Genomic DNA, 22,949 nt, shown 5'->3' with positions numbered 1-22,949 from the left:
ATTCGAGTGTGTGGAAGTCAGATGTACCTTGTAGTTTCCTGTGGGGTCTGCGGGGGTTCGTCTCCCGCCGAGACAATATTAGTCAGAGTGACCACGTCATCAGAATGACTGTTTCTTTCCTTTCGACTGATGGATCGATGCGCTTCTGGTGACCACTCCTGTTAAAACATGAAATGCACATGTGAAAATCCATATTACATGTAAATGTTATTTTTAATGCAATGAACAAAACATTATTTGTTCATCCTTCTGAAACTGTCCCCATTTGTAAAACCGAAAAGGAAATCCAACATTTGAGAGAAAACAATTTTGTCTAAAAATAAAAAAGACATTAATTACCACTATAACCAGTAGATGGCAGCAGATGAGCATTTATTTGCGCATATATTAGCCATTTCCTGTCATAGTTTTTCACTCGGTTTCACTTTTGAATAATATTAAACATTATGAAATCACTACGTTTAAAAATACATTTTGTCAAGGTGAAATATAAGGTACTCACAAAATCTCATGAAAAACAATAACTTTTCTTGTAAATGAATTACACAGAAATCGAGCACCGCGCTTCTCAATTTATAATCACTGCAGCTGTCAGTCAGTGCAGCGCAAGCTCAATGATTTCGGCACACTTGTGAAAAAAATTATTGAAAAAAATGTGAGTTAACTAAAGTCTAACTAACGTCTTTTATTTTATGCCGTTTTACATTTCAATAACTAAATTAACGCTAGGCCTGACCATTTACGTAACTATATTCTGATTATAAACTAATTATTACACTATTGATGCTGTTTAAAACCACCTCAGGACATTGAAGATACCGACACACCAACAAGTGACATTTCACCGGAAGTTTTCCAGCTGGCTTATATTTTTATGGAAGTTCTTAAGGACATTCTGTGCATATGGTCCATTAGGTTCAATACATCCGGTCAATAAATAGCCTTGTTTTAAAGCAGAACAAAAATACAGAACAGTCACACAATGTGACTGTGACATAACAGCACTTATATTCAGAGTCACATGCTGGATGATCGTCCAGTCGGCCTTCTATCACTGTTCACAGAGAGAGAGAGAGTGAGAGAGCCTGTGCCTGTTTACAGCCATACAAAGGACTCCAGTGTGCTGGCAGAACAGGGAGGATGCCAGAAGATTCCTCTGGAGGTGTCACTTACCTGGGCAAACTTGACTAAAAGCTTCGTTTTAGCTCTCTGACTGCCATTCACTCTCCTACTGCTCGATTAAACATTTACACTGTGGGGGGATTTTAAAATTTCGAACACACTCAGATTCCACAACACACCATCGTGTTTCACAAACCATCATTTGCACAAACGGAGGTGCTGCCACTGTGTGCCTGCATGTGTGTGTGTTGTGGGGAGGGCTGGGAAGGATTTGCCATTAGGGAGAGGGATCCGACATTCCTGAACCCACTCATGGGCCGTGCAAAGACAACAGCTCATTCACGCTCAACCCATTAGAAATTCACCACCACTGGAGCCCGGGGCCCAAAACAGCTCTACGGTTGACGACTCCGCAACACTGTTTGGGTCCGTAAATGTCATATCTTTTCTAAGCAAATGTTAGAGTTTAAGTTTGTAGTCTTGTTTGCATCTGGCAAACGTGTTTCCTGGCATTCTGGGATGTAGCAAATATAATAAACAAAGCAGCATTTTGCAGAATATACCTCAAACTGCGGCCAGTTCATGCTCATGCCGGGCCCATGGGTGTTCCTCCACCACCTGAGGTCCTCCGTGTCATTGGCTATGTTGATGGTCTGGCCGAGGTCTCGGAACAGGGCTCGGAATCTGCATGGGGGTTTTCCACATAGTTTGTTAGGACAGGTTTTATTTGTGCACAAGGAAGTGTATGTTTAAATAATAGAGCCAACACAAACTTTAATTGATGGTGCTTGCTAAGACAAACATTGCTATTACTAATGCTTGTACGTTTAAAAACACCTAACACAGAAATATATTTTGATGTGTAATGCCTCCTGCACAGTGTCATAAACTTTTGGGGGGCACTGCAGCTTGTCACTGGGGCATTTTCCATAAAAGGACAACTTTTTATCTTATCTACCCCTAAAAGGTCCATACTAGTACCTTTTAGCAGTAGTAATATGTTCACTTCATTGCTGACAAGATGGGCTTTTACTAAAACTTGGCTGTGTATGAAGTAGAAACTTGAATGAATGAATGAATGAATGAATGCATGAATGAAAGGGTGCTACAAGACTAGAGAAAACAGAAGAGCTGTGGTGTGGCTTTTGGCAAAAAACTTCAACACACAAAACGCACTTTGGATTACGTCAATCTGACTGTCCGTGGGCAGGAATACAAAAATGCGGAAGTTCAATCTGTACTTTTAACAAAAGCCCTGAAGCTGTCAAGTCTGGCGAATCTGGTGGACTTTTTCTAAAAAAAAAAAAAAAAAACAATATCTGGGAGCAGGTAACATGGAGAACATTGGTTACACATTGTTTAAGCAGTTACCCTAATAAATTATTATTCCAGTAAAAAGCATATGTAAATATACTCATGTACTTGATTTGTGTACTTTGTTCACCATGGGTCGGTAGTATAATTACTTGTTTTCAATTTTACTTCAGTAAAAGTACTTGATATTTAAATGTACTTAACTACTAAAAGTAATCGATGAACCACGTTTATTTGTTCTAGCCAGCATCAGTCAATAAGAAAGATTAGTGCAGACTAGGGCTGCACAATTATTCACAATTAAACAGAAATCACGATTTTTTTCTTAGTGCGATTATGAGTTAGCAAAGGCTGCGATTTTTTATTTATTTTTTCGATTTTTAATTAAATATACACAGCATGTTAGTGAAGAGCAGCTCTGTGATCTGTAGTAAATGCATTTAAAGTAGTAAATGCTTATAGTGTGCATTTGAAAAAGCAACATGCGTCAAACATCTTCTCAAACTTGTAATGAGAAGCGTTCATAAACCTGTTGTCCAACAAAAGACAACATTTAATAACGTTTTTACTCTGAACTCACTTCATTACGCAAGGCGAATGTTTGAAATTACTTCCTTTTGTAACTTGATGTGGCTTCATCATAGAACGAGGCAGACAATATAATTTTATAGTATTCTATACAGTGATAAAGACTATGTTGATTAGCATTGCATTATAAATATACTTTTATACCGAGAAGGCCTGAAGAACTAAAAAAAAACCCATATATTGCGGCAGTCGTGTGTTTATTGTCTTCATGTTTAATCAGTCAAAGCATTTCTATCTTTTAATTCAGCTACATCAATAGCTTGATGGCCTTGTCCACATTAGGGGTTTCCTGGAACATCACAAGTTATTACTTCTGTGAGGCATATTTGGAGTTTCTGCACAAGGGCGCCCTCTGGCTTCCAGTATGAATGAAACAGACGTGTTTAGCGCTCAGTAACACTGAATCAAAAAAAAAAAAAAAACTTCTCTCTAAAATAAATTTATATGATAATCCATAGGTTTTTCTCCAGGGTACAGAAGTGTACAGGAGATTTATTTTATTATTTTTTTCCCCACAATGGTTGCATAAGAGGCTCATATTTCATTTTAAAGACATGGACTCAATAAAGACATGATTTTGCATACCTCCTGACAAAAATTATGAAATTATTGTCACAGATTTTTATCATAATAATATAATATTTTCTAATAAAACCTTAGACCTTTGTAATGATTTATAGTCATAGGCTCCCTGCATGTTAACAGGTAACCCTGCAGTTTTTCGTAAAATAAAATTATTATTATTTACTTATTTTTATCATGTTATATTTATTCTTAAACTCTATTTTTACTTTTAATAATGAAAGTGTTATTACAATAGTAATATTACTTATTTTGTTTAATATTTTTATTTAGCTATAATAATAATAATCATAATAATTATTATTAGTCATATTAATATATTAGCACAAAATGTTGGGCCAACTTGTGCAGCCCTACAAACAAGCACAACAAACCGAGTGTTTGCTATCCAATCAATCAATCAATCATTCAATCAATCAATCAATCAATCAATCAATCAAATCTATCCATCTATCCCTCTTTATAGTCCGATTTATGAATTAATCATTATGGGCAGCGTTTCCTAAAAGCATCGTAAGCTAAGATGATTGTAGCGACCATTGGTGGCAACAATGCTTTTAAGAAACGCAGCCCAGTGTGATTTGTGAACCGTTTCAACAGGTTAACTGAAAAGAATCAGCTCTTTCAAGAATTGCAATTTTTTTCAGTTCAAAATAATGAGGAATGATGTGTTTGTAATGGAGTAAAAATATGATATTATGCTTTGGAATGTAGTAAAGTAAAAGTTTCCCAAAACAAAAATACTTTTTGCTCAAGTACAGTAACGAAAAAATAAATAAAAAAAAATAATAAAAAAATACAAAACTGGTTGAAAATTGGTGAACTTATCCTTTAAGGTACTATTACTACTAGCATCCTGTCGATGAGTTTTGTTCGGCCAAGCACCGCTTACATTTTCTTCAAAAAGTAAACATTTCTTTTTAGTTTCTTTTGTCAAAGTTAGTTTCATAACCACTGCTACCAGAACAAAAGGCCTGGCCCATTAAGTACCATGGAAATTCAAAGAATGAGGGAGGGATAAAGTAAACACAAAGATTCCTGTACATGAAACTAAACTATATGATTAACACACAGCTCAGCACCAGCCCTGTAATTACAGCTCAACAAAAGTAAACAATAGTGCAAAACTGCAGAGACAGGTTTGAAGGGTGTTGTTTTTGTTGCCATTCTGAACATGTAACTCCACGCTGTTAGAGCTAACACCGAAACGCAAAACGAAAGGAGCCATTTGTTCATTGATTAAAAAACAAAAGCACTGAGTTTCCCGAGCTTTCAGCTCTTTTGAAATGACCCTGGTTAATAGTCAACGACATGCTCAGAATTCCTCATTAAGTAAACAAAATGATAGCAGAGAGCACGGAAAAAACAAATAAGCACTTATTAATGGTTAACATTCTTCATTTATTTCAGTTTTCAGCTATGAGACACATAAATGACCAGAAACTATTTCAAGAGCCTGAGGATATTGATATGGCCTCTATAAATGAGGACATTGAGAAATGTTTAAGACAGAGCTCCCCTATTTCTCTCATGTCAGTTTTCATTGCACAACTACGCCTACATCTGTGCCTGTCAGTGTCTCAGTGGCTCAGTTTGAAACTCTAGTGAGTGACCTAACTAGATAGCATTTTTAGGCATCATGAGTGTATTCTTGGCACCAAGGCTGTTTGAAAGAGTTGGATGCCAAATTTTAGCAGCCTTTTAAGATATTCCAAATCTTCATGGATAAAATCAGTTAAAATAAAGTATCAATGTCACCTATAACTACATCATTCCATTCAGTACCTAAAAGAAGTAGCATAGAAAATATTTATTCCAATTAAAAGTAAGATTGGGGGATTCAGTGCACCAAGCTCAGTGAACAAAATTCATTAAAGATAGCAGACAGAGTTAAGAGAAATGTTGACCAAGAATTATGGCTGGGTGATATGGCCAAAAATATTATCACAATATTTTTTTCCATATCATATGATATCGATATCTATCATGATATTCATTTACCTGCCATTAATGGGGAAGGAAATGCTTTCCACATATTTGTTAGACCTTGAGAATGAACAAACATGTGAACTTGTTTGTTCACAATTAAACTCCACAGAGTTGTTAACTTTTAATTTAGTGCCCCATAAAATCCATTTTATTTTCCCCCAAATTCTGAGTTTTCCATTTTATTTTTTTGGGATTCTATGTTTTATGATATAATACAACTTTATATAAACTTTAATTATTACTTTGAGAAGTACATTTTAGTGAAGGGCTACAGTTGTGATATACGTCTGTCATAATTTCTTGAAGTTAACCCGAAATTTTATTTTGATGGTTTGTTGTGAAGATCTTTCAGTTTTAGTTTCAGTTTCAGAGTGTATTTGACGGTAGTTTTTTCTCAAATGAAACGGTGAAAAGCTTGTGAAGTGACTCTGGAGATGAAGTTCATGTGTTCATGTCTTCATATACTGAAAACACAGTGAGCGTCATGTGTAAGTTTGTGTATCAGATGAAACCGCGCCGTTCATTCACAGATACACACAGAAATCACTTATTAGTGACATGCACTGACTGGCTGTTGTCGTGTTTATTTCTGCTGTGTGATAGGCTGTTAGATTAATCCATATTGAATAAAAATGTCCAGAGCTTAACATAGTCATCGACATAAATTCTTTCACGATCTTGATATGATATTGTTTATCGCCCAGCCCTACTAAGAATATTATTTCATTTAAAAAGTACTGAATTGAAAAAAAAAATAAATAAATATTTGCACAGTCCATTTTACTCAATATTTGGTTTTGATGATTATTAGAATATTGCATGTTTTAGCTCAAGCAACATTGCTAACACAATCTCAATAGGTCTTAGTCTTTACAATGGCACGCACTGTATAAAGGTCCTAATTTACGTGTAATTTTCAAAACTCACAACAAATGTTTTATGGAGTTCTTGTCTACTGAAAGTCTTTTGGAAAGCTGTTTCATCAGCTGAACAATATGTTTGTTGTTAAACAGCAGCACAGTTCATTAAACGCACTGTATTCTACCCCTCACAGCCTCGTTTTCATTCCGGTCAAAGATTAAATATGGCGCTAATCTGATTAAGGTCTATCGGAAGCTGTCTTCTAAATTCATTTTAGCTAAATTCTATAGAAGCATTACATACAATCCCAGAATGCACGGCAAAGAGCTCAGTGAAAATGATGGCTAAGATAGCTAAGATGGTGGATAAAGTCAAGGGAAATGCTGATTATGAATATCAGCATACTGTATTCAATATTGAAAAGTACTGAATATTGAAATGTTTTGTGTGCTATGCATTTACTATGCAGGTATTATTAGATTAGATTAACAGATTAAAGAGTCATTATTAGCAACATTATATTCTGTTGGACTCTAAATCACTGCTTGTTTGTTTGTTTGTTTGGTGTGTGTGAACCACTATTAATGGACTTGCAGCTGACACAAGGAGTTTCAAATCCAACATATTAATTAGCATGATGTCCTAGAAAATAAGTGTCTGTGTAGACTGTGAAGAGGGACTAACCCATCATTGCTGGAGAGGTCCATGTGCTGGTGTATGTCCTGAAGAACTTCTTTAAAAAAGCGCAACCTCTTCTTTTCTGCTTCCTGGGTGATTTCAAACACTTGCTCCATGTCCTCCATGTAACGTGGGTTACAGCGATTCAGCTCGTCCAGGGCTCTCTCATAACGCTCCTTAGCCTGAGGAAAAACATCCAAAAAATAAAACATGCAGGCTAGTCATGGGACAGTTCACAGGGTCACTACCGAAGATCAGAATTTCCTGTTCAGATGGACCAATGAATATTCACAAGGTTGTTGAAACTAAAGGAGCAAGCTGCACCACTTTCTTCATTTGGACATCACACTGGATCATATAAATTAAATGTAAAAGTACTAATATGAATTTCATGACTATCTGAAAGACGGACAATAAAGTCTCCTTTTTCAGAAGTTATGGAAAACCAAAGCAAAATCTTAGATATATCATAAAATCAGGCGGTGTTTCTCTTTACACCTTTGAGAAGGCAGAAACTGATAGCATAAAGTGTAGTTTTGTGAATGAAACTACACATTCAACAACATGTTGTTCACACCCATAATTTAGCATTGTCACAGCAAGTTTAAAGACACCATCATCATCACATGGGCCTTACTATTAGCAATAGCAACAGGCAAGCCTCGTCTTGTCTAAGTTTTATGGAAATTCTGTCATTTCATTCCCCACCCATCTCTTTCCACCTAGACATGGACACTTGTTGACAAGCTTCCCAAACAGTAATTACCGACTTAATGCAAAATCCTCAAAAAAATTAAAATGACTAAAACAGTTGTGTCTGAGCTTTTTCTCACGGTACCTTCTCTGCCTCCTGGGTGCATTTCTCCAGGCGATCTGTGAACTTGCGGACCTCCTCTTGGGATTTGGTGGGGTCGGCCTTGGCATGAGTTTCACGTGTCAATGCCGTGCGCTCTTCCTTCCGGGCTTGGTGATAACTTTTTTTGGTGGACTCCACCTATCGCAGAGAAAATATTTACACAACCATAGTATTTAATCATTACTGAATACACTGTGGTACATGATATAAATACATGGTTCTCTTTAAACACTGTTATAGACCTGAAATAAAGACTCTGCCATCATCTATTCACCCTAATGTTACAGTTTGAAAACCAAAAATCGACCACCAAACTTAATTTCAGTCTGTTTCTCATACTAATCTAGCGCATTGCTTTAGAAGACTTGGAATATAACTAAGAAAAATCATATGGACCAGCCAAATGTTGTTTTTCAGGGATTCTGCAGGTTTATGAAGGTACATTTAATACTTTAAGACCTTTTAAAACCAAGTAAATAAAATGTAAGGAATAAATTGAAGGGAACACATGTCAATATGTTCTCTAAATGTAAATGTCTAAGCAGAAACACTTAAGAGTTAAAAAAAAAAAAAAAAAAAAAAAATATCACCAACAGATATCCATTACTTTTTAATTTATTTTTACAAAAAGGTAGCTTCAATCTCTCTGCTCTCAATATGGAAATATATTTTACTGTACCTTCTGATCACTCTGCACAAAAATGATGTTTTTCATCAGTATTTTTGTCTTGTTTTCCAGTGCAAATGTCTAAAGATTCTTAAATCAAGATGCATTTACTGGAGATACAAAATTAAGTCTTGTTTTCTGTGAAATTGATCAAAATGCAGTGAGTTTATGATTAAAACAAGAACAAATTTCTGCTAATGGGCTCAGAAAAATCATTCAAAGGGAAGTTTTGAAACACACTGACAGATATTTTCATTCATTTTCATTTGTATCTCAAATAAATCTATCTTTATTTAAAGATGTTTAGATATTTGTATTGGAAAACAGGACAAAAACACTGAGGAAGATATTCATTTCTTGCAATGCATGCAACATTTAATGGCATGACTTTCTGGTCTGATTTAAGATCTGATTTAAGGCCTTAATTTGTGTAAAGGCGAATTAAAACTTAAGATCTGTAGAAACCCTGTTTTTGATCATTTTTTGGAGCTTGACAATCACTGAAGACCATCTACTTGTTGCATGAAAAAAAAAAGCAGATTTTTGGCATTCGTCTAAATGGTAACACTTTACAATAAGGTTTCATTCGTTAACAATAGTTAACTAACATGAACTAACAATTAAAACTAATGTTAACAAATTAAACCTTATTGTAAAGCTTTACAGTCATAAATTTACATTCCATTTCAGTAGTTGAACATGAAATCAGTTCATTTTGGGTAAGCTTTAAAAACAAGACAAAACAAACAAAAAAAAAAAAAAAAAAAAGGTAGACAAAGTGGATTTAAACCCTGATTTCTTTTGTTCTCTCTGCCATCATTTAATGGATGAAATCCATACTAATGGCGTAGTATTCTGCACAGAAGGAGACTCACATCCTTCAGTTTTCGGACCCAGGGTTTCTGGGCCTTGCGGAAGCCTTCATCGGCGTCTTTGGTCTCACGGAATCCACCAATCATTTGCTTGTGGAAGGCATCCTTCTGCCAGTTTCTAATCTTTTCACTGTCCTCAACCACCAGTTTCTCTTTTAGTTCCATATGGATCTCACTCAGTCTGTCTGCCGCATTCATGAAAGCATGCCAGGCCTTTTCCAGAGTCCCATACTGTGAGCCTGCAGGACAGAAAACAGAATTTAGCTTTATCTGGCAGCTTATAACACACTGGATAGTGGCTTTAAGGTCACATGGTTTGGTTACTGAATATGTGTCCAGCCTGAGGCTCTCTCTTGGAGGTAATCCACTCATATCCACGACTTTTCTTAAGGTCAGTACATAATACAGTGGCTTTGTTTACACTGCCTACATTTACAGTTTATTTTTCAAATCCAGCATTTAGGACTCACTGTTCCTACTGTTATTTTGCAAGTGCTGAAAACACACCCATGCGTGCAACTTGTATCTCCATATTTCTTTATTTTTTCCTAAATCATTACGATTGGTCACCTTTTATGTCTATCTGTGGATTTTGCAAATATCTAACCAATGAAAAGTATTAAAAACAGCTTGAGTAACTGCACTGGATCCTCAAACTGTAGATCAAACTACATAACCCCACCTCAATCTTGAATGAAGTGCCGCACACATTTTGGACTAGTGTTGTCAAAAGTACTGACTCCGAGAACTTTAATAATGTGACGCTTTGAGCGCCGCTGAGCGATTCGTAAACACCTCTGAATGGAAATTGTGTTCACGCGCTCAACATATATGTCTGTGATTGGCTACTTTCTGTAACTGTGTAAGCGCTTGGTGAAGAGCGTCATTGATGTCTATTTACAACGTTTTTGAAGTGTTGATCATTGTAGCTAATCACAGCTAATCACATTGTAGCTAATCATTTTATTATTTATTTATTAGGGGAGTAATGGTACACGTATTTATACTGAACTGCTTCGGTACAGGGCTTTCGGTACGGTGCACATGTGTACCGAATGCATTATATTGCAACGTTGTAGCCTGACCATCATTAACCACCAATAATCGCAATAAGCTCTGCGTTTTGTTACTTTCAAACATAAAGTGCCGTTTTGACGTGCTTTGATGTAGCGTGACAGATCACTGTACAGGCACCTCAGTTCAAAAGGCAGTGCGGAGCGCGAGTGAACAATCATCTCTTCCTCACTAGTTACAGAATAAACTTAAATGAACATCTTAAGGTATGTTGAAAGATAGGAAAACTTACTGAAACGTAAGTAAGTTGAAATAATATCTCGTGTTATCGCTTATTCAGTGTTTCAACAGCGGAAAGACATCAATAAAACAGCTTGTAAACAATGTCATGTAGCATTTATCTCAGAAATGCCATTCAGTATCCACAGCTTGTTAGTTTGCCAGAGAATTGAACTCTTTCACTTAATATATGCACTGTATTAACATATATATTTATTATATTTTACTTAACCTGTTAGTGATGTCTTGATTATTTAATGTATGTTTAAAAAAATCTGTCATGAAAATGACAGCCACTGTGTATAAATGATTATATTTCAACAATGAATTGGAGTAAAACATAATTTTATAATTAGATTTAGAAGTTAATGCAAAAACTGCCTTATGTGCAGCTTACATGTTTGCATACAATTTGTTTGTATGAGTGTTGAGCGATTGAATTTAGGCTAATAGTTTGGGCTCAGTCGTTAACCTTGATGTTCAAGTAAGGGCACCCTACGTAGTTTATAGTATCAGCAAAGACCTTTTTTTTATCCTTAAGAAACTTTTAGTTATAATTTAATTTAATTTAATTTAATATATTTAAAGACAAAAAAACAATTTATTCAGTAAACCACTGTTTAATAATAATAAAAAAAGCAATTTTATGTTTAGTTTTCTCCCCACCCGCTGTACCGAACCTGTACCGAACCGTGAGTTTTGTGTACCGTTACACCCCTAATATATATAAAAAATGTTTTATGTACTTGAGAAGTGGAGAAGAGTGTCTTAGTCTAGCTTTTGTCATTGAGCAGTCAATACCATCTTAAATAGCCTGTGCAAAGCACTTCATCTTTTATAAAATGAGATTTTGGCCAAATGACAGAAAAAAACTGAGCACCCACATAGCTGTAAACTTAGTAAGTTGATGCGACGTAACCAGTTGATGAAACGTAATGCTTACTGCCTCATATGAGGCCGTTCTAATGACGGACAAAACGTGCATGTCCAAAATTCGGTAAAATGTTAATAATACCACATATAAAGACACAATATCAAGTTTGACAACAGTGTTTAACTATTTAAATAATAGTTTTTTTTTTTTTTTTTCTTCATTTCCTGAAAAGTAGTAGATTTGGAGATACAAGGTTTCCACACAACAGCAACATGAATTGATAGAACACCGACAAGCAACAGAGGCAGCATTACTGTATATCACATTCATACCTTCTTTTCTCCAAACTTAGAAACTACTGTGAAACTATTAAGGGTGGGCACTGATAGGGTGATTGAAAGGTCAGAGAGATTTATAATTGTTTGACAGAGGCACTCATCAGCTCATCAGTATAGCATGTGTTGATGTGACTGTAGAGGGATGCGTCTACTTTAAGATGATGACCTATGAAACTCAAAGGCATACTGACCTTTCTCCACAACACCCCTCCATTTCCTGGCCCAGTCACTCAGCTGCTGGGAATAGCCCTTCTCAATCTTGGCCCGCTCCTGGAAGCAGCTGACCAGCTCGTTGCATAGCTTGTAGCCATCGTCAATGCGCTTAACCGTCCTCTTGTAGTTCCCAGGCTAACCAATGAAAGTCATGTTAGAGAGTCATACTAAAATGTTGCACACAGATTAATTTCTGAATCCGGTTCCCAAGCTTAACTCACTGACTCAATGATCTGGTTACAAATATTAACAGCTAGGAATATCAGTGAATAATTACATTTCAGTCTAATAAAGGTTATTCATTAAATTTAAGATTTTAGAATTCGATTTATGACTCCATCCTGTAACTTACATAAACCAGTTTAGGGTAGAGTGGAGTAAACGGTTTAACTTAAGTTTTCCTCTAGGCAAGGAGAAACAAGATAGTATTTATATTTTAGTTATCAAGTGAAATGAGAAGAAAGCATCTATAAACACGGACATTTATGACAAATCTCAAAAAAAAAAAAAAAAAAAAAAAAAAAAAGAAGAAAAAAAAAAAGGTTCACACAACTTGATGCTCATTTGGGGTAAGTTGTGTCATGTGAAAGGGTTGAATTATAAGTAAATACATTAATAATTTAGATTTAAAATACATATAAATGAATATAAATCAGGAAAAAAAAAACTATTTACTAGAACATGATCCCATCCCAAAAGTCTTATTGTGCTGCAGATTTTTTAATATTTATAATACTAGAAGTGAAACAATGTTAATATTTTCTAATAGTGCAGCATTTGAAGCATTATTAGTTGAGCTATTGGCACAGCTTAACCCACTTTGGCACACTTTACCCCAGCTACCATTTTAGAAAAAGATCATGGCTAATCTTTAAATGGTTTTAGACATTGTCAATTGACCAATATGTTTGTCTATTTTTTTTTTTACACCTGTCTGTGACATAAAAAACACGATTATATTATAAACTTATAGCATAAACAAATTGTGTATCTCTCAATTACAAGCAGCTGTATATTATGGGCCCTGTCTAAACACATAGTGATGCAACAAATGAATGCACTCTACACCTTTCTCCCCTAAATTACTGTCACGTCAGATTTATTTATATAGCTCTTTTAAGAATACACATTGTTAATATATACTTATCCAACTTTATAAATAGAGCTGTGTGATAATACAGTTTACATTTTGCGACGATTTTTGCCGAGATTTGCTATATAGTATATATTGCTTTACATTAGTACTGTATATGCAGTCAAAGTAGGATGCATCCAACTATTAACTTTAACTTTAATCTTTAACTTTTTTGAAGATATAACAGTCAAGCAGTTGGTATATAGTGCATACTGCTTACCGTGAGTGTACTGTACGTATTTGGGTAAGGATGAATATACTTGGAGTAGTTCTATAATGAATTAATAATTATTAATTTATTCATTAACTCAAGTTATATTGTGGTGATATTGAGAATTATGTTAAATTTATAACAATTTGGTGTGGTGACAAGCCTACAAAGTGATGCATATAAATGACTGGTTTAAAAATTTAACATCACCCACACCTAAACAGTTTTGCTGAGGAGTTAACTGAAAGTAGTCATGGCATAATACTTATCCATAACACACTGGGTGCGTCTCAATCAGCTCCCTAGCTTCCAAGGCCATAAATCAGTATATCATGTACACAAATTCGGGCACTAGTAAGGACAGTAAGGTCCCTGGCTCAATACACATTGGGACACTGATGACTATTTCCGGTGACATGACCACGTCCTCACTGCATCACTACTGGTATTTACGAACAACAGCAGAGCTTATATCTTTAGGACATTATGTTTTAATGTCATTTAAAATACAGGTTACACTTTAGTTTAGGGTCCAATTCTCACTATTATCTAACTATTAACTATGACTTTTGCCTCAATAAACTCCTAATTACTGCTTATTAATAGTTACTAAGGTAGTTGTTAAGTTTAGGTATTGGATAGGATTAAGGGATGTAGAATATGTAATATGCATGTTAATAAGCAACTAGTTAACAGTGAGAATTGGACCCTAAACTAAAGTGTTACCAAAATACATTATGATAAATACTTTGCTTGTAACATATACATGCAACATTTTAGCTGTAAATAATAAATGTTAGCTAGATTATGTTCATTACCTTTCTAGCGATGTATGTTTATGCTGAAATATAATTAAATATTTAAAAAACATCTATCGCATGTTGTATATATGTAGTGAGTTTGCTCACGTAATTTAAGTTTCACGCTTCAGAACTTCTATTAAGGGAACATAGTGAGCATCGATGCTCCCTGGTTTTCACGTTACATTGTGGGACTTTTTAGGGAGCGAAAGTTTCAGTGCTCCTTAAAGGATTTTGCAATTGACACAGCCCTTAAAATGGCCGACTCCCTGATCAGTGCCCTGACTACTGAACTAGGGAGCTGATTGAGATGCACCCACTGTACATGGTACATAATACCTTAAGTCCTCCAGTGTGCAAAAAAATCCATGTGATGTTTGTTAGGGGAAAAAAAAAAATGGAGGGAACAAAACCCTAAACTGTCAACAAGAGAGATGGCATAATAAACCCTTTACTTTCACTTTACTATCTAAGAGCCCTTCATATCAGTTAGCTTTCTCCAAGACAAGTACAGACCTGACCAAGTATGCTTGAAAAATAGCAGTGCAGAAAGCTCTTAGAGAGCTCTTGGAAATGTCGGATCTGCAGGGATCCGTTCCCGTCTCTAACTCCCTGGCTGGATGCCACAGCATGTGGCCCACTCCACCAGGGAGATCTATGTGCCCTTGCGGTCAGGGATACTTACCTCCCAGAAGCTGTCCCAGCTCCCAACGTCTTGCAGATCACCGTTGGAAGACATTTTGGGGTCGCCCTTGCAGCACGGAATGATGGCGGCTGTCAGTCAAACTGTGAAGAACAAGATTTGAAATCAAATAGAGCCATCAACTGTAGTTAGTAACAGCACAAGTCAACCAAAGACAGCAGTCTTGCCACGAAAGAAACTAGTTCATCCAGTCTCTGCTCTACATGGCATATGCCCTCAAGTTCAATCCAAAAAACTAAGCAGTGGCAAATCATATGAAATATATTCCATAGACATTTCACTTCGGTCTTGCCAGGAACCTCTCGTGACCCACCACTCCTTGGCCTCTACAGTTAAGACATCTGCCCAGGCACAGTAATCCTGTATTCCAATACAGAAAGGAAGCCAGCGTAGGCCAGTCTCACCTCTGAGCTGCTTTGTGTCTGCCTAAGGCAACCTAGGTGAGGCAGAAGCTTCTCCGCTCCAATCTGGGTGGAGTCGCAAAAAAAGCAAATGATGCCAGTCACTCAGGTCCTCCCTTTAATTTGTTCCTGGTTGATTGTTAAGCACGCTCTTAAAAATACGTTTTTTTTATTGGCATCGATGCTTCCATGAAGAACCTTTAACATCCATGGAACCTTTCCATTGCACAGAAAGTACTTTATAGTGGACAAAAGTTTCTTTAGATTATTAAAAAGTTCTTTACACTAAAGTTGTGGTCACATATTAATGATATTTCACCAAAATTTCATGGGCAAAAAAGGTCCATTGACTTGAGCACAGCTCACACATGACTCACTTACAATCCAAGCAGTTTTCTGTTTGTCAGAATGGCAAATTCAAGTATTAAATAGTTCTTTGGGGAACCCAAAATGGCTATTTTATGGCATCACTGTGAAAATCCCCTTTTATGGAATCTTTATTTTTGTGTACACTCTTAAAAATAAAGGCTGTTAATTGGCATTGATGGTTCCATGAATAACCAATGGGTTCCTAGAACTAATGGCAGAAATACCCACTTTTTGGCGTGTTCGCACCGCAGGAATTGAGAACAAATTTAGTTCTAGGAATGCCTTTTGGGGAAACTAAATTAGCTCCTACTTCAGAGTAGGGTCTAACCCAGCACAAAAGGAACCAGTGACGCAAGTGTACGTAGATTGGTTGACTGTTAAACAGATCGTAAGCTAAACGTTGTGTGCTCAGGCTCTGGCTAAGTCGTACTCAGCACCTTCAAAATAAAAGGGTGACTGATAATAATTTCACTTTTTTAACTTCAGTTAGTGTGTAATGTTGCTGTTTCAGCCTAAACAACATCTGCAAAGTTACGATGCTCAAAGTTCAATGCAAAGGGAGATCGCAGAAATCGCTTTTTAAGGACTACAACAAACGGCTGGTAGGGACTATAACGAGCTTCTTCCCAGGTTAGTGACATCATAAACCCCACCCCCGGGAACACGCAACAAAGGGGGTGAGGCCATGTTGGGCTGCTTTAGAAAGAGGAAGAGCTGTTGTAGTCGAGTGTTGTTGCCATGAGTCATTTTACGCCGGACTGCTTCACAAACGAGGGTCAATTCAACGCTGGATTTGCACAGAAATTAACATAACGGCACATGCTAGTCGATGAGTTGAATCAACTCCACAGCAACTACATAAATTTACCCACTAACCATTCAGATGCATTCTAAAAGTTGTAACTTCCCGAGTCTCTCCATCAGTGTCCGACTCCGGTTTGAACAATGTAATGCTGAACACTGTTACTGACAATCCTCATTTTGGCTGCGTGAGATTCTCCAGGTTTGTTGTTGTTGAGCAACCGAAGCGCAAGCTGTTAAAGCTCCACCCTCTTCTGGAAAGGGGGCCGGGAGCAGCAGCTCATTTGCATTTAAAGGGACCTGTGTTTTGCTCACATCCTAACAGGCAAATTTGCAAAGCTACAATAAATGATCTGTGGGGTATTTAGAACTGAAACTTCACAGACACATTCTGGGGACACCAGAGACTTCTATTACATCTTGTAAAAGGGGCATATAATAATCATCCTTTAAAGTCCTGCACAACAGAGCAGCAGGACGTAAGTAACGGCTTACGTGACTTCAGAGTTCCTAGAGGTGGTGTGAATGCAACCAGGAAAATGGTCAGAGGGGAACATTTAGTTCTCAGGGGACTGCCCTGGTGGTTAGTTCTTATTACTTAGTTCCTATAACTACCTGGTGCGAAAGCCCCTTTTAACATCAATGGAACTTTTCCAGTGGAAGGTTCTTTAGATTATTAAAAGGTTCTTTGGGTAACCCAAAACGGTTCTTTTATAGCATTGCTGTGTATGTGTAGTGAGTGTGGCAAAGCATGTTGATAAAAATATGTCTGATGACATGCAAGCGTCCATTCGCCATTGCTCATAGAGGCAACACTTATTCATCGCCCTAAAATAACCTGTTTATTAAGTGCTTTGGCTATTGCATAAACTATATTTAGTCCAAACAGCACAAGTAGGCGTCCATCTAATAAACCTTGTCCACGCTCTTCCCGTGCTTGTATACATTTAGCACCACTTCTGGCCTTGGGTTCTCAACTTGTTTGAGCCAAGGTTGTATAGTTTCCTCAAACAGACACAACAAACGGGAGGAAGGAGTGGGATCGGCCTTGCAGGAGCATCTGCTTCCAATTCAGGCCAAACTGGCAATGCTAATGGAAAATTAGCATCCTCAAGAGGGACTTGGGAACCAACAGAGTAGTGAAGAGCATTTGCTATGGATGCATAATTTTGACAATTTATTTAATCTTTTGTTTAGCAATTTCTGGTTTGCAATATCTTTTCAAATATGACACAAAGGTAGAGTTGGGCAGTATATTATTGACTTTGTAGGGCATATCAATATATTTGCAAAAACAAGTGCCCATCAAACTGACGAAGCACAGTTACATTTTGCTAAAACATCTATTAGACCTTACATGTAGGTTTAAAGGGGGCCTATTATGCCCTTTTTCAAAGTCTTGATTTTGTTTTTGGGCTCTACTAGAATAGGTTTCATATGCTTGAATGTTAAAAAAACACCTTATTTTTCACATATTTGAAAATATTTATTTTGTATATATTTATACAAAACATATTTATACTTCACATCCTTGAAGATCAGTTGGGCAAATAGGGAGTAGTCTTTAGTCGAGTCCCAAATGACGCACTATACACTATGCACTTATACACTATGTACTTATGTACTCAACCGTGTAGTGCATGAGTTTTATAAGCTTATTTTGTCATTCAACATCAGATTCTGAAGCCCCTCCCCCTCCACTACGTAATTAAAGCTGTGACAGTTGAGTGCATGAAGTTCCCAACACTTCATTTTTTTGGTTAAGTGCATCATACAGGAATTTAAGTGTACTTTTCTATTTGAAATGTTTAGTGTGAACACACTACTAGCACTATTTATACTACAAAACGTCATAGAATAGTAAAATAGTCAAATTGGGACACACATTTTGTTGTTTTCCAGCAAATAAAAGAGCTTGGATATCTTCCCCTGAACTTCCTCCCTGTGAGGTGAAGGCAGGGGCGGGAGAGGAAAGTCAACTCTTAGTGATGGTATTTCCCACAAACACGCCAGGAGGAGCGCTAATACGAGAACTTCACTTGAACCTCAGTTGCTAATTTAAAATCGAAGAGTAATGTTTGGAATACTACCATTGCTATAGGATTATTAGCCTAACACTAATGGCGTAGTATGCATAGACTACTGCCTACTAAAAAGGTATGTGAAACAGTAATTACAGATTATGCAACAACTATGAACCACTGATTCAAAACAAAAGATTCGTAAAGCTTCGAAGCTTCATGAAGCAGTGTTTGGTTCAGTGACGAGTGCTAGATATTGCTGAATAAAGTCGTTATTTTGTTTTTTTGGCACACAAAAAGTATTCTCGTCGCTTAATAACATTAAGATTGAACTATTGTAGTCACATGAATTGTTTTAAATATGTTTTTAGTACCTTTCTGGGCATTTGAAAGTCTAGGTTAACTTGCTCTCAATGCAGTCCTCACGAGCCATTGGATTTTATCAAAAATATCTTAATTTGTGTTCCGAAGATGAATAAGGTCTTACGGGTGTGGAACGGGTGAGTAATTAAAGACAGAATTTTCATTTTTGGGTGAACTAACCCTTTAAATATGCACTAAATTGCATACATTAAGAGAATATACATCTAAACATTGGATAAAACCAGGTTCAACATTCTTGTTTCATTTTGACAAATGACACACTAGAGTGAAAGGATTTTACAGAGGGGATTTTGGATATCGCTTTTTATTACTCCATAAATCATTAAACACTGTAAGCCAAGAAAAAAAAAAATCGTAGGTATTTAGGAATAAATTTCATTCCAAACCTGTATGAGAATCTTTTCTTTCTCTCTTTCTTTCTCTCTTTCTTTCTCTCTTTCTTTCTCTCTTTCTTTCTCTCTTTCGTCTAAACACGACCACAACACATCCCTGGAGTGTCAGCTAGATTGTATCAAATATCCCCTGTGAAGGCCTCATCGACACGACAGCCAGTGGCACAGATCCTCAACGAAACTGTTTCCATACCGGCATAATCAATCCGATCTTTAACCAGATGGAATTGGATTAAATATTTTGACTGTTCCGATCCTAATCTGACTTATGACCTGTAACGCTGCCTGATATATCATAATCATATATAGATCATAATTATGCACTGTTCGATGTTGGCCAGAGGAGAACTGGCCCCCTGACTGAGCCTGGTTTCTCCCAAGGTTTTTTTTTTTTTTTTTTTCTCCATTTTTGTCACCTGACTGAGTTTGGGTTCCTTGCCACTGTCGCGTCTGGGTTGCTTAGTTAGGGAAACTTAATATTCAACAATGTTTTTGATCTGCCTGCATTGACACCACTGTATGCAAACTGAACTGAGCTGGACGATGACATCACAGAGCTGCTGTAGAGATAAATGAACTAAATTAATAAATAACTAATGATTTTTACAACGTAATGAATCAATACTGAACTTACTAAAGCTGGACAATGACACCAATTTCTTCTAGAGCTGCTGTGCAGCCAAAATTATTTTCCAGTTATCACTGTAAAGCTGCATTGACACAATCTGCATTGTAAAAAGTGCTATATAAATAAAGGTGACTTGACTTGACTTTTGCAGAACACAAGTAGGCCTACTTATTTTGCAGAACGTTGGGAACCAAATTAACACTGGACCACTTTCTTCCATTGTTCCATTCGACAGAACAAAAGGATTTTAAAAATGTATTTATTTGTAATATATTTGTAGGAATAAAATATTATATAAAACAAACAGGTGAATGATATGAACAAATCCCTCTATAAAAACCTCAGAAAATACATAAATAGAATAAAAAATAAATAAATAAATAAAGTGTATGTGCTACTAAAGTGGAGATTTCTGGCTCAGTGCATGAGAAAAAAAAATATGTATTGTAAGAAAATCTACAGACAAATCTGCACTTTTTATTAAAGTTTAATAAAACAAACATCTGAATGTGTATTTTGGATATTTTCTTTTCACTAGTCTGGAAGAAGACATGTTACGGAAGCAAAGTGACCTAACCCCGACTTATCTTTCTAAACCCCGCTTTTAAACAAGGGAAACGTTTCACACTTGTAATTTAGAAGAATGGTTAGCATCAAAAATTTACCCAGGGTTATGAAACCCTACTCCGGCACTGGGTTAGCACCACTTATGCACTGTTAACCCCATATTGTGGTGCCAAACTCGTGCAATGTGAAACAAAGCAGCATTAGAATGTTACAGCTAGATGCTTAGAAACTGACAGCCAATCATATGCCTCATATTCATGTCTCTCAGTGGATCCATCAGTGGATATATTAGTGATCTTCTGATAGATGCCTGCTTTCAAACATTCCCGTGTGTATCTGTGTAAGAGCTCGATGAAGAGCATCACAGATGTCCATTTACAACATGTTTTTAAAGCAATGATCACTGATTGGTTATTGTGTTCACGTGCTCAAAAGAAGTGTCTGTGATTGGCTACAGAGGTTTTTAAGAATCCGCTCAACAGCGCTCAAATTGCTAGAGGGAAATGCTGGTATCGTCACATTTTTAAAATTTCAGTAACGACTTGGTACCGAAGTCTGTACTTTTGACAACCCTAGTACATTCAACAATATATAATATGATGACGCGCAATTCTAGAGGCCTTATGTAAGCAAATCACATGCTGCGTTCATCCAATCAGTGTCAGTGACATTGCAAATATGCAAATATGGATGTTAACCCCGGGCTTAGGAATGCACAGTGTGAAACGGCAGCGTACGAATACCCAGGATTAATTGTTAACCTCGGGTAAATTATAAGCAATGTGAAAAGTGAATCAAGATAACCCAGGATTCCGTTTACCCGGGGCTTAAAATGACCCAGGTTGAAAGTGTGAAAAGCCCTAATGAATATACCTAAATAAAATTGTGAAAATTGCACATTGTTGCATATACTATATTTTTTTAAATAAGCAGTATTCAGCATATACATCATTCTGTAACCTATATTGATGCTAACAAATATACAAGGAACTATGTGAAAACTACAAGGAAATGGAAGGGGGGAAAAAAGCACAAAGCATTCCTAACAATATGTGCACAAGGCATTGAAGAAGCCAGACACACCCATTCCCATGGAGCATGTCACACTGCAAGTACAGCAGCGAGCAGCTGTGTCATGTTGAACTCCAGAAATAATCAAAGCCCCAGAGATCCCGCCAAGCTGGAGCGAGAACACAGCAGATCCTAATAACCCTCTTCCATTAGCAGGCAACAATTTCCAACAGCTGAGAGTAGATGGAAGAGAGGAACTTTAGGTTCTGACTGGACGTGTCAAATACCCACTGTCAGGGCCATGGCCCAAAGAGCCTAGCAACAGGTAAATCAACACAATGGACATGTTCACGGAGATCCTAGAGCTGTAAAATTGAAATACAAGCAGGGAGGAGTGCGGCCCCCTTTTCATTGTGCAGCTCTCTATTGTGCTGTACAGCAGTGCTTCTGATTTGGTCCATCACATTGATGTAAAAGAGCTCAGCACTCCCACGGAGATCCGAGCTAAAAACGGGCATGTCTGGGGAGAGGAGTGACCGCGACGGCTGTAATTACACGGCTGTGTCAGCAAAACACAGAGGGAAGAGCAGGCAGCTCTCAGATCTACTGCGCAAAAGATGTGCTGGACCGCCTTGATGGCAAACAAACTATAGTGCCTGTCCAGAGCAAAAATCTATAGAGACAATTTTTTCCAGAGGAAATATAAGTGGTGCTTCCCCATACAAAACTCTCCATGATCTAGGGTGTTGGTATTCAGTTGCCAAGGTGATCAGAATGTTTTTGACGTTGCTTTGCGGTTGTAATGATGTTGTGAATGGCTGTTAGCATGTTGCTAGGTGGTTGCTTTACATTTTTAAATTGTTCTGACCACCACAATTCTAGGCTGTTACAATGTCGTTGCTAAGGCTGAGTGGTTGTTAGTACGCTGTCTGGGTGTTGTGCATGGCTGATTTCCGCTGCTAGGGTGTTGTGGGTGGTTTCCAGTGTATTGCTATGTTGATAAGGTGTTCTGAGAGCTTGTTAGAATGCTACTAGGATGCTGTTTTATTAAACTTCTCTAAAAGCATAACATTAGTGTTGTCAAAAGTACCGACTTTGATACCAAGTCAGTACTGAAATTTTAAAAATGTGACGCTTTGAGTGCTGTTGAGTGGATTAGTAGACACCTCTGATTGGCACTCAACAAGTATGTCTGTGATTCAACATCACTCAAAGCGTCAAATTTTTTAAATTTGGTACCAAAGTCGGTACTTGACAACACTATTTAACCAAATCCAAA

At 36.9% G+C, this 22,949-nt stretch overlaps 1 protein-coding gene across 5 annotated transcripts in view; it reads right to left on the bottom strand.

Moving 5' to 3' along the window:
• pacsin3 (protein kinase C and casein kinase substrate in neurons 3) overlaps positions 1-22,949 on the bottom strand; it is a 53,484-nt gene that overhangs the window by 12,527 nt on the left and 18,008 nt on the right. For all 5 annotated transcript variants that reach the window (XM_051901693.1, XM_051901690.1, XM_051901694.1 and 2 more), the window contains 7 exons: positions 15,079-15,179; positions 12,226-12,382; positions 9,533-9,768; positions 7,973-8,128; positions 7,141-7,316; positions 1,686-1,806; positions 28-158 (listed from right to left, as the gene is read on the bottom strand). In XM_051901693.1, the coding sequence (XP_051757653.1) occupies positions 28-158; positions 1,686-1,806; positions 7,141-7,316; positions 7,973-8,128; positions 9,533-9,768; positions 12,226-12,382; positions 15,079-15,132 (1,031 nt within the window). In that variant the 5' untranslated portion in view covers positions 15,133-15,179. The remainder of the gene's footprint in view (positions 1-27; positions 159-1,685; positions 1,807-7,140; positions 7,317-7,972; positions 8,129-9,532; positions 9,769-12,225; positions 12,383-15,078; positions 15,180-22,949) is intronic.

Source organism: Ctenopharyngodon idella, chromosome 7, assembly GCF_019924925.1.
Source record: "Ctenopharyngodon idella isolate HZGC_01 chromosome 7, HZGC01, whole genome shotgun sequence".
Taxonomy (NCBI): Eukaryota; Metazoa; Chordata; class Actinopteri; order Cypriniformes; family Xenocyprididae; genus Ctenopharyngodon; species Ctenopharyngodon idella.
The sequence above is the reverse complement of the archived record's forward strand: the minus strand, read 5'-3'. Positions and strand labels throughout refer to the sequence as shown.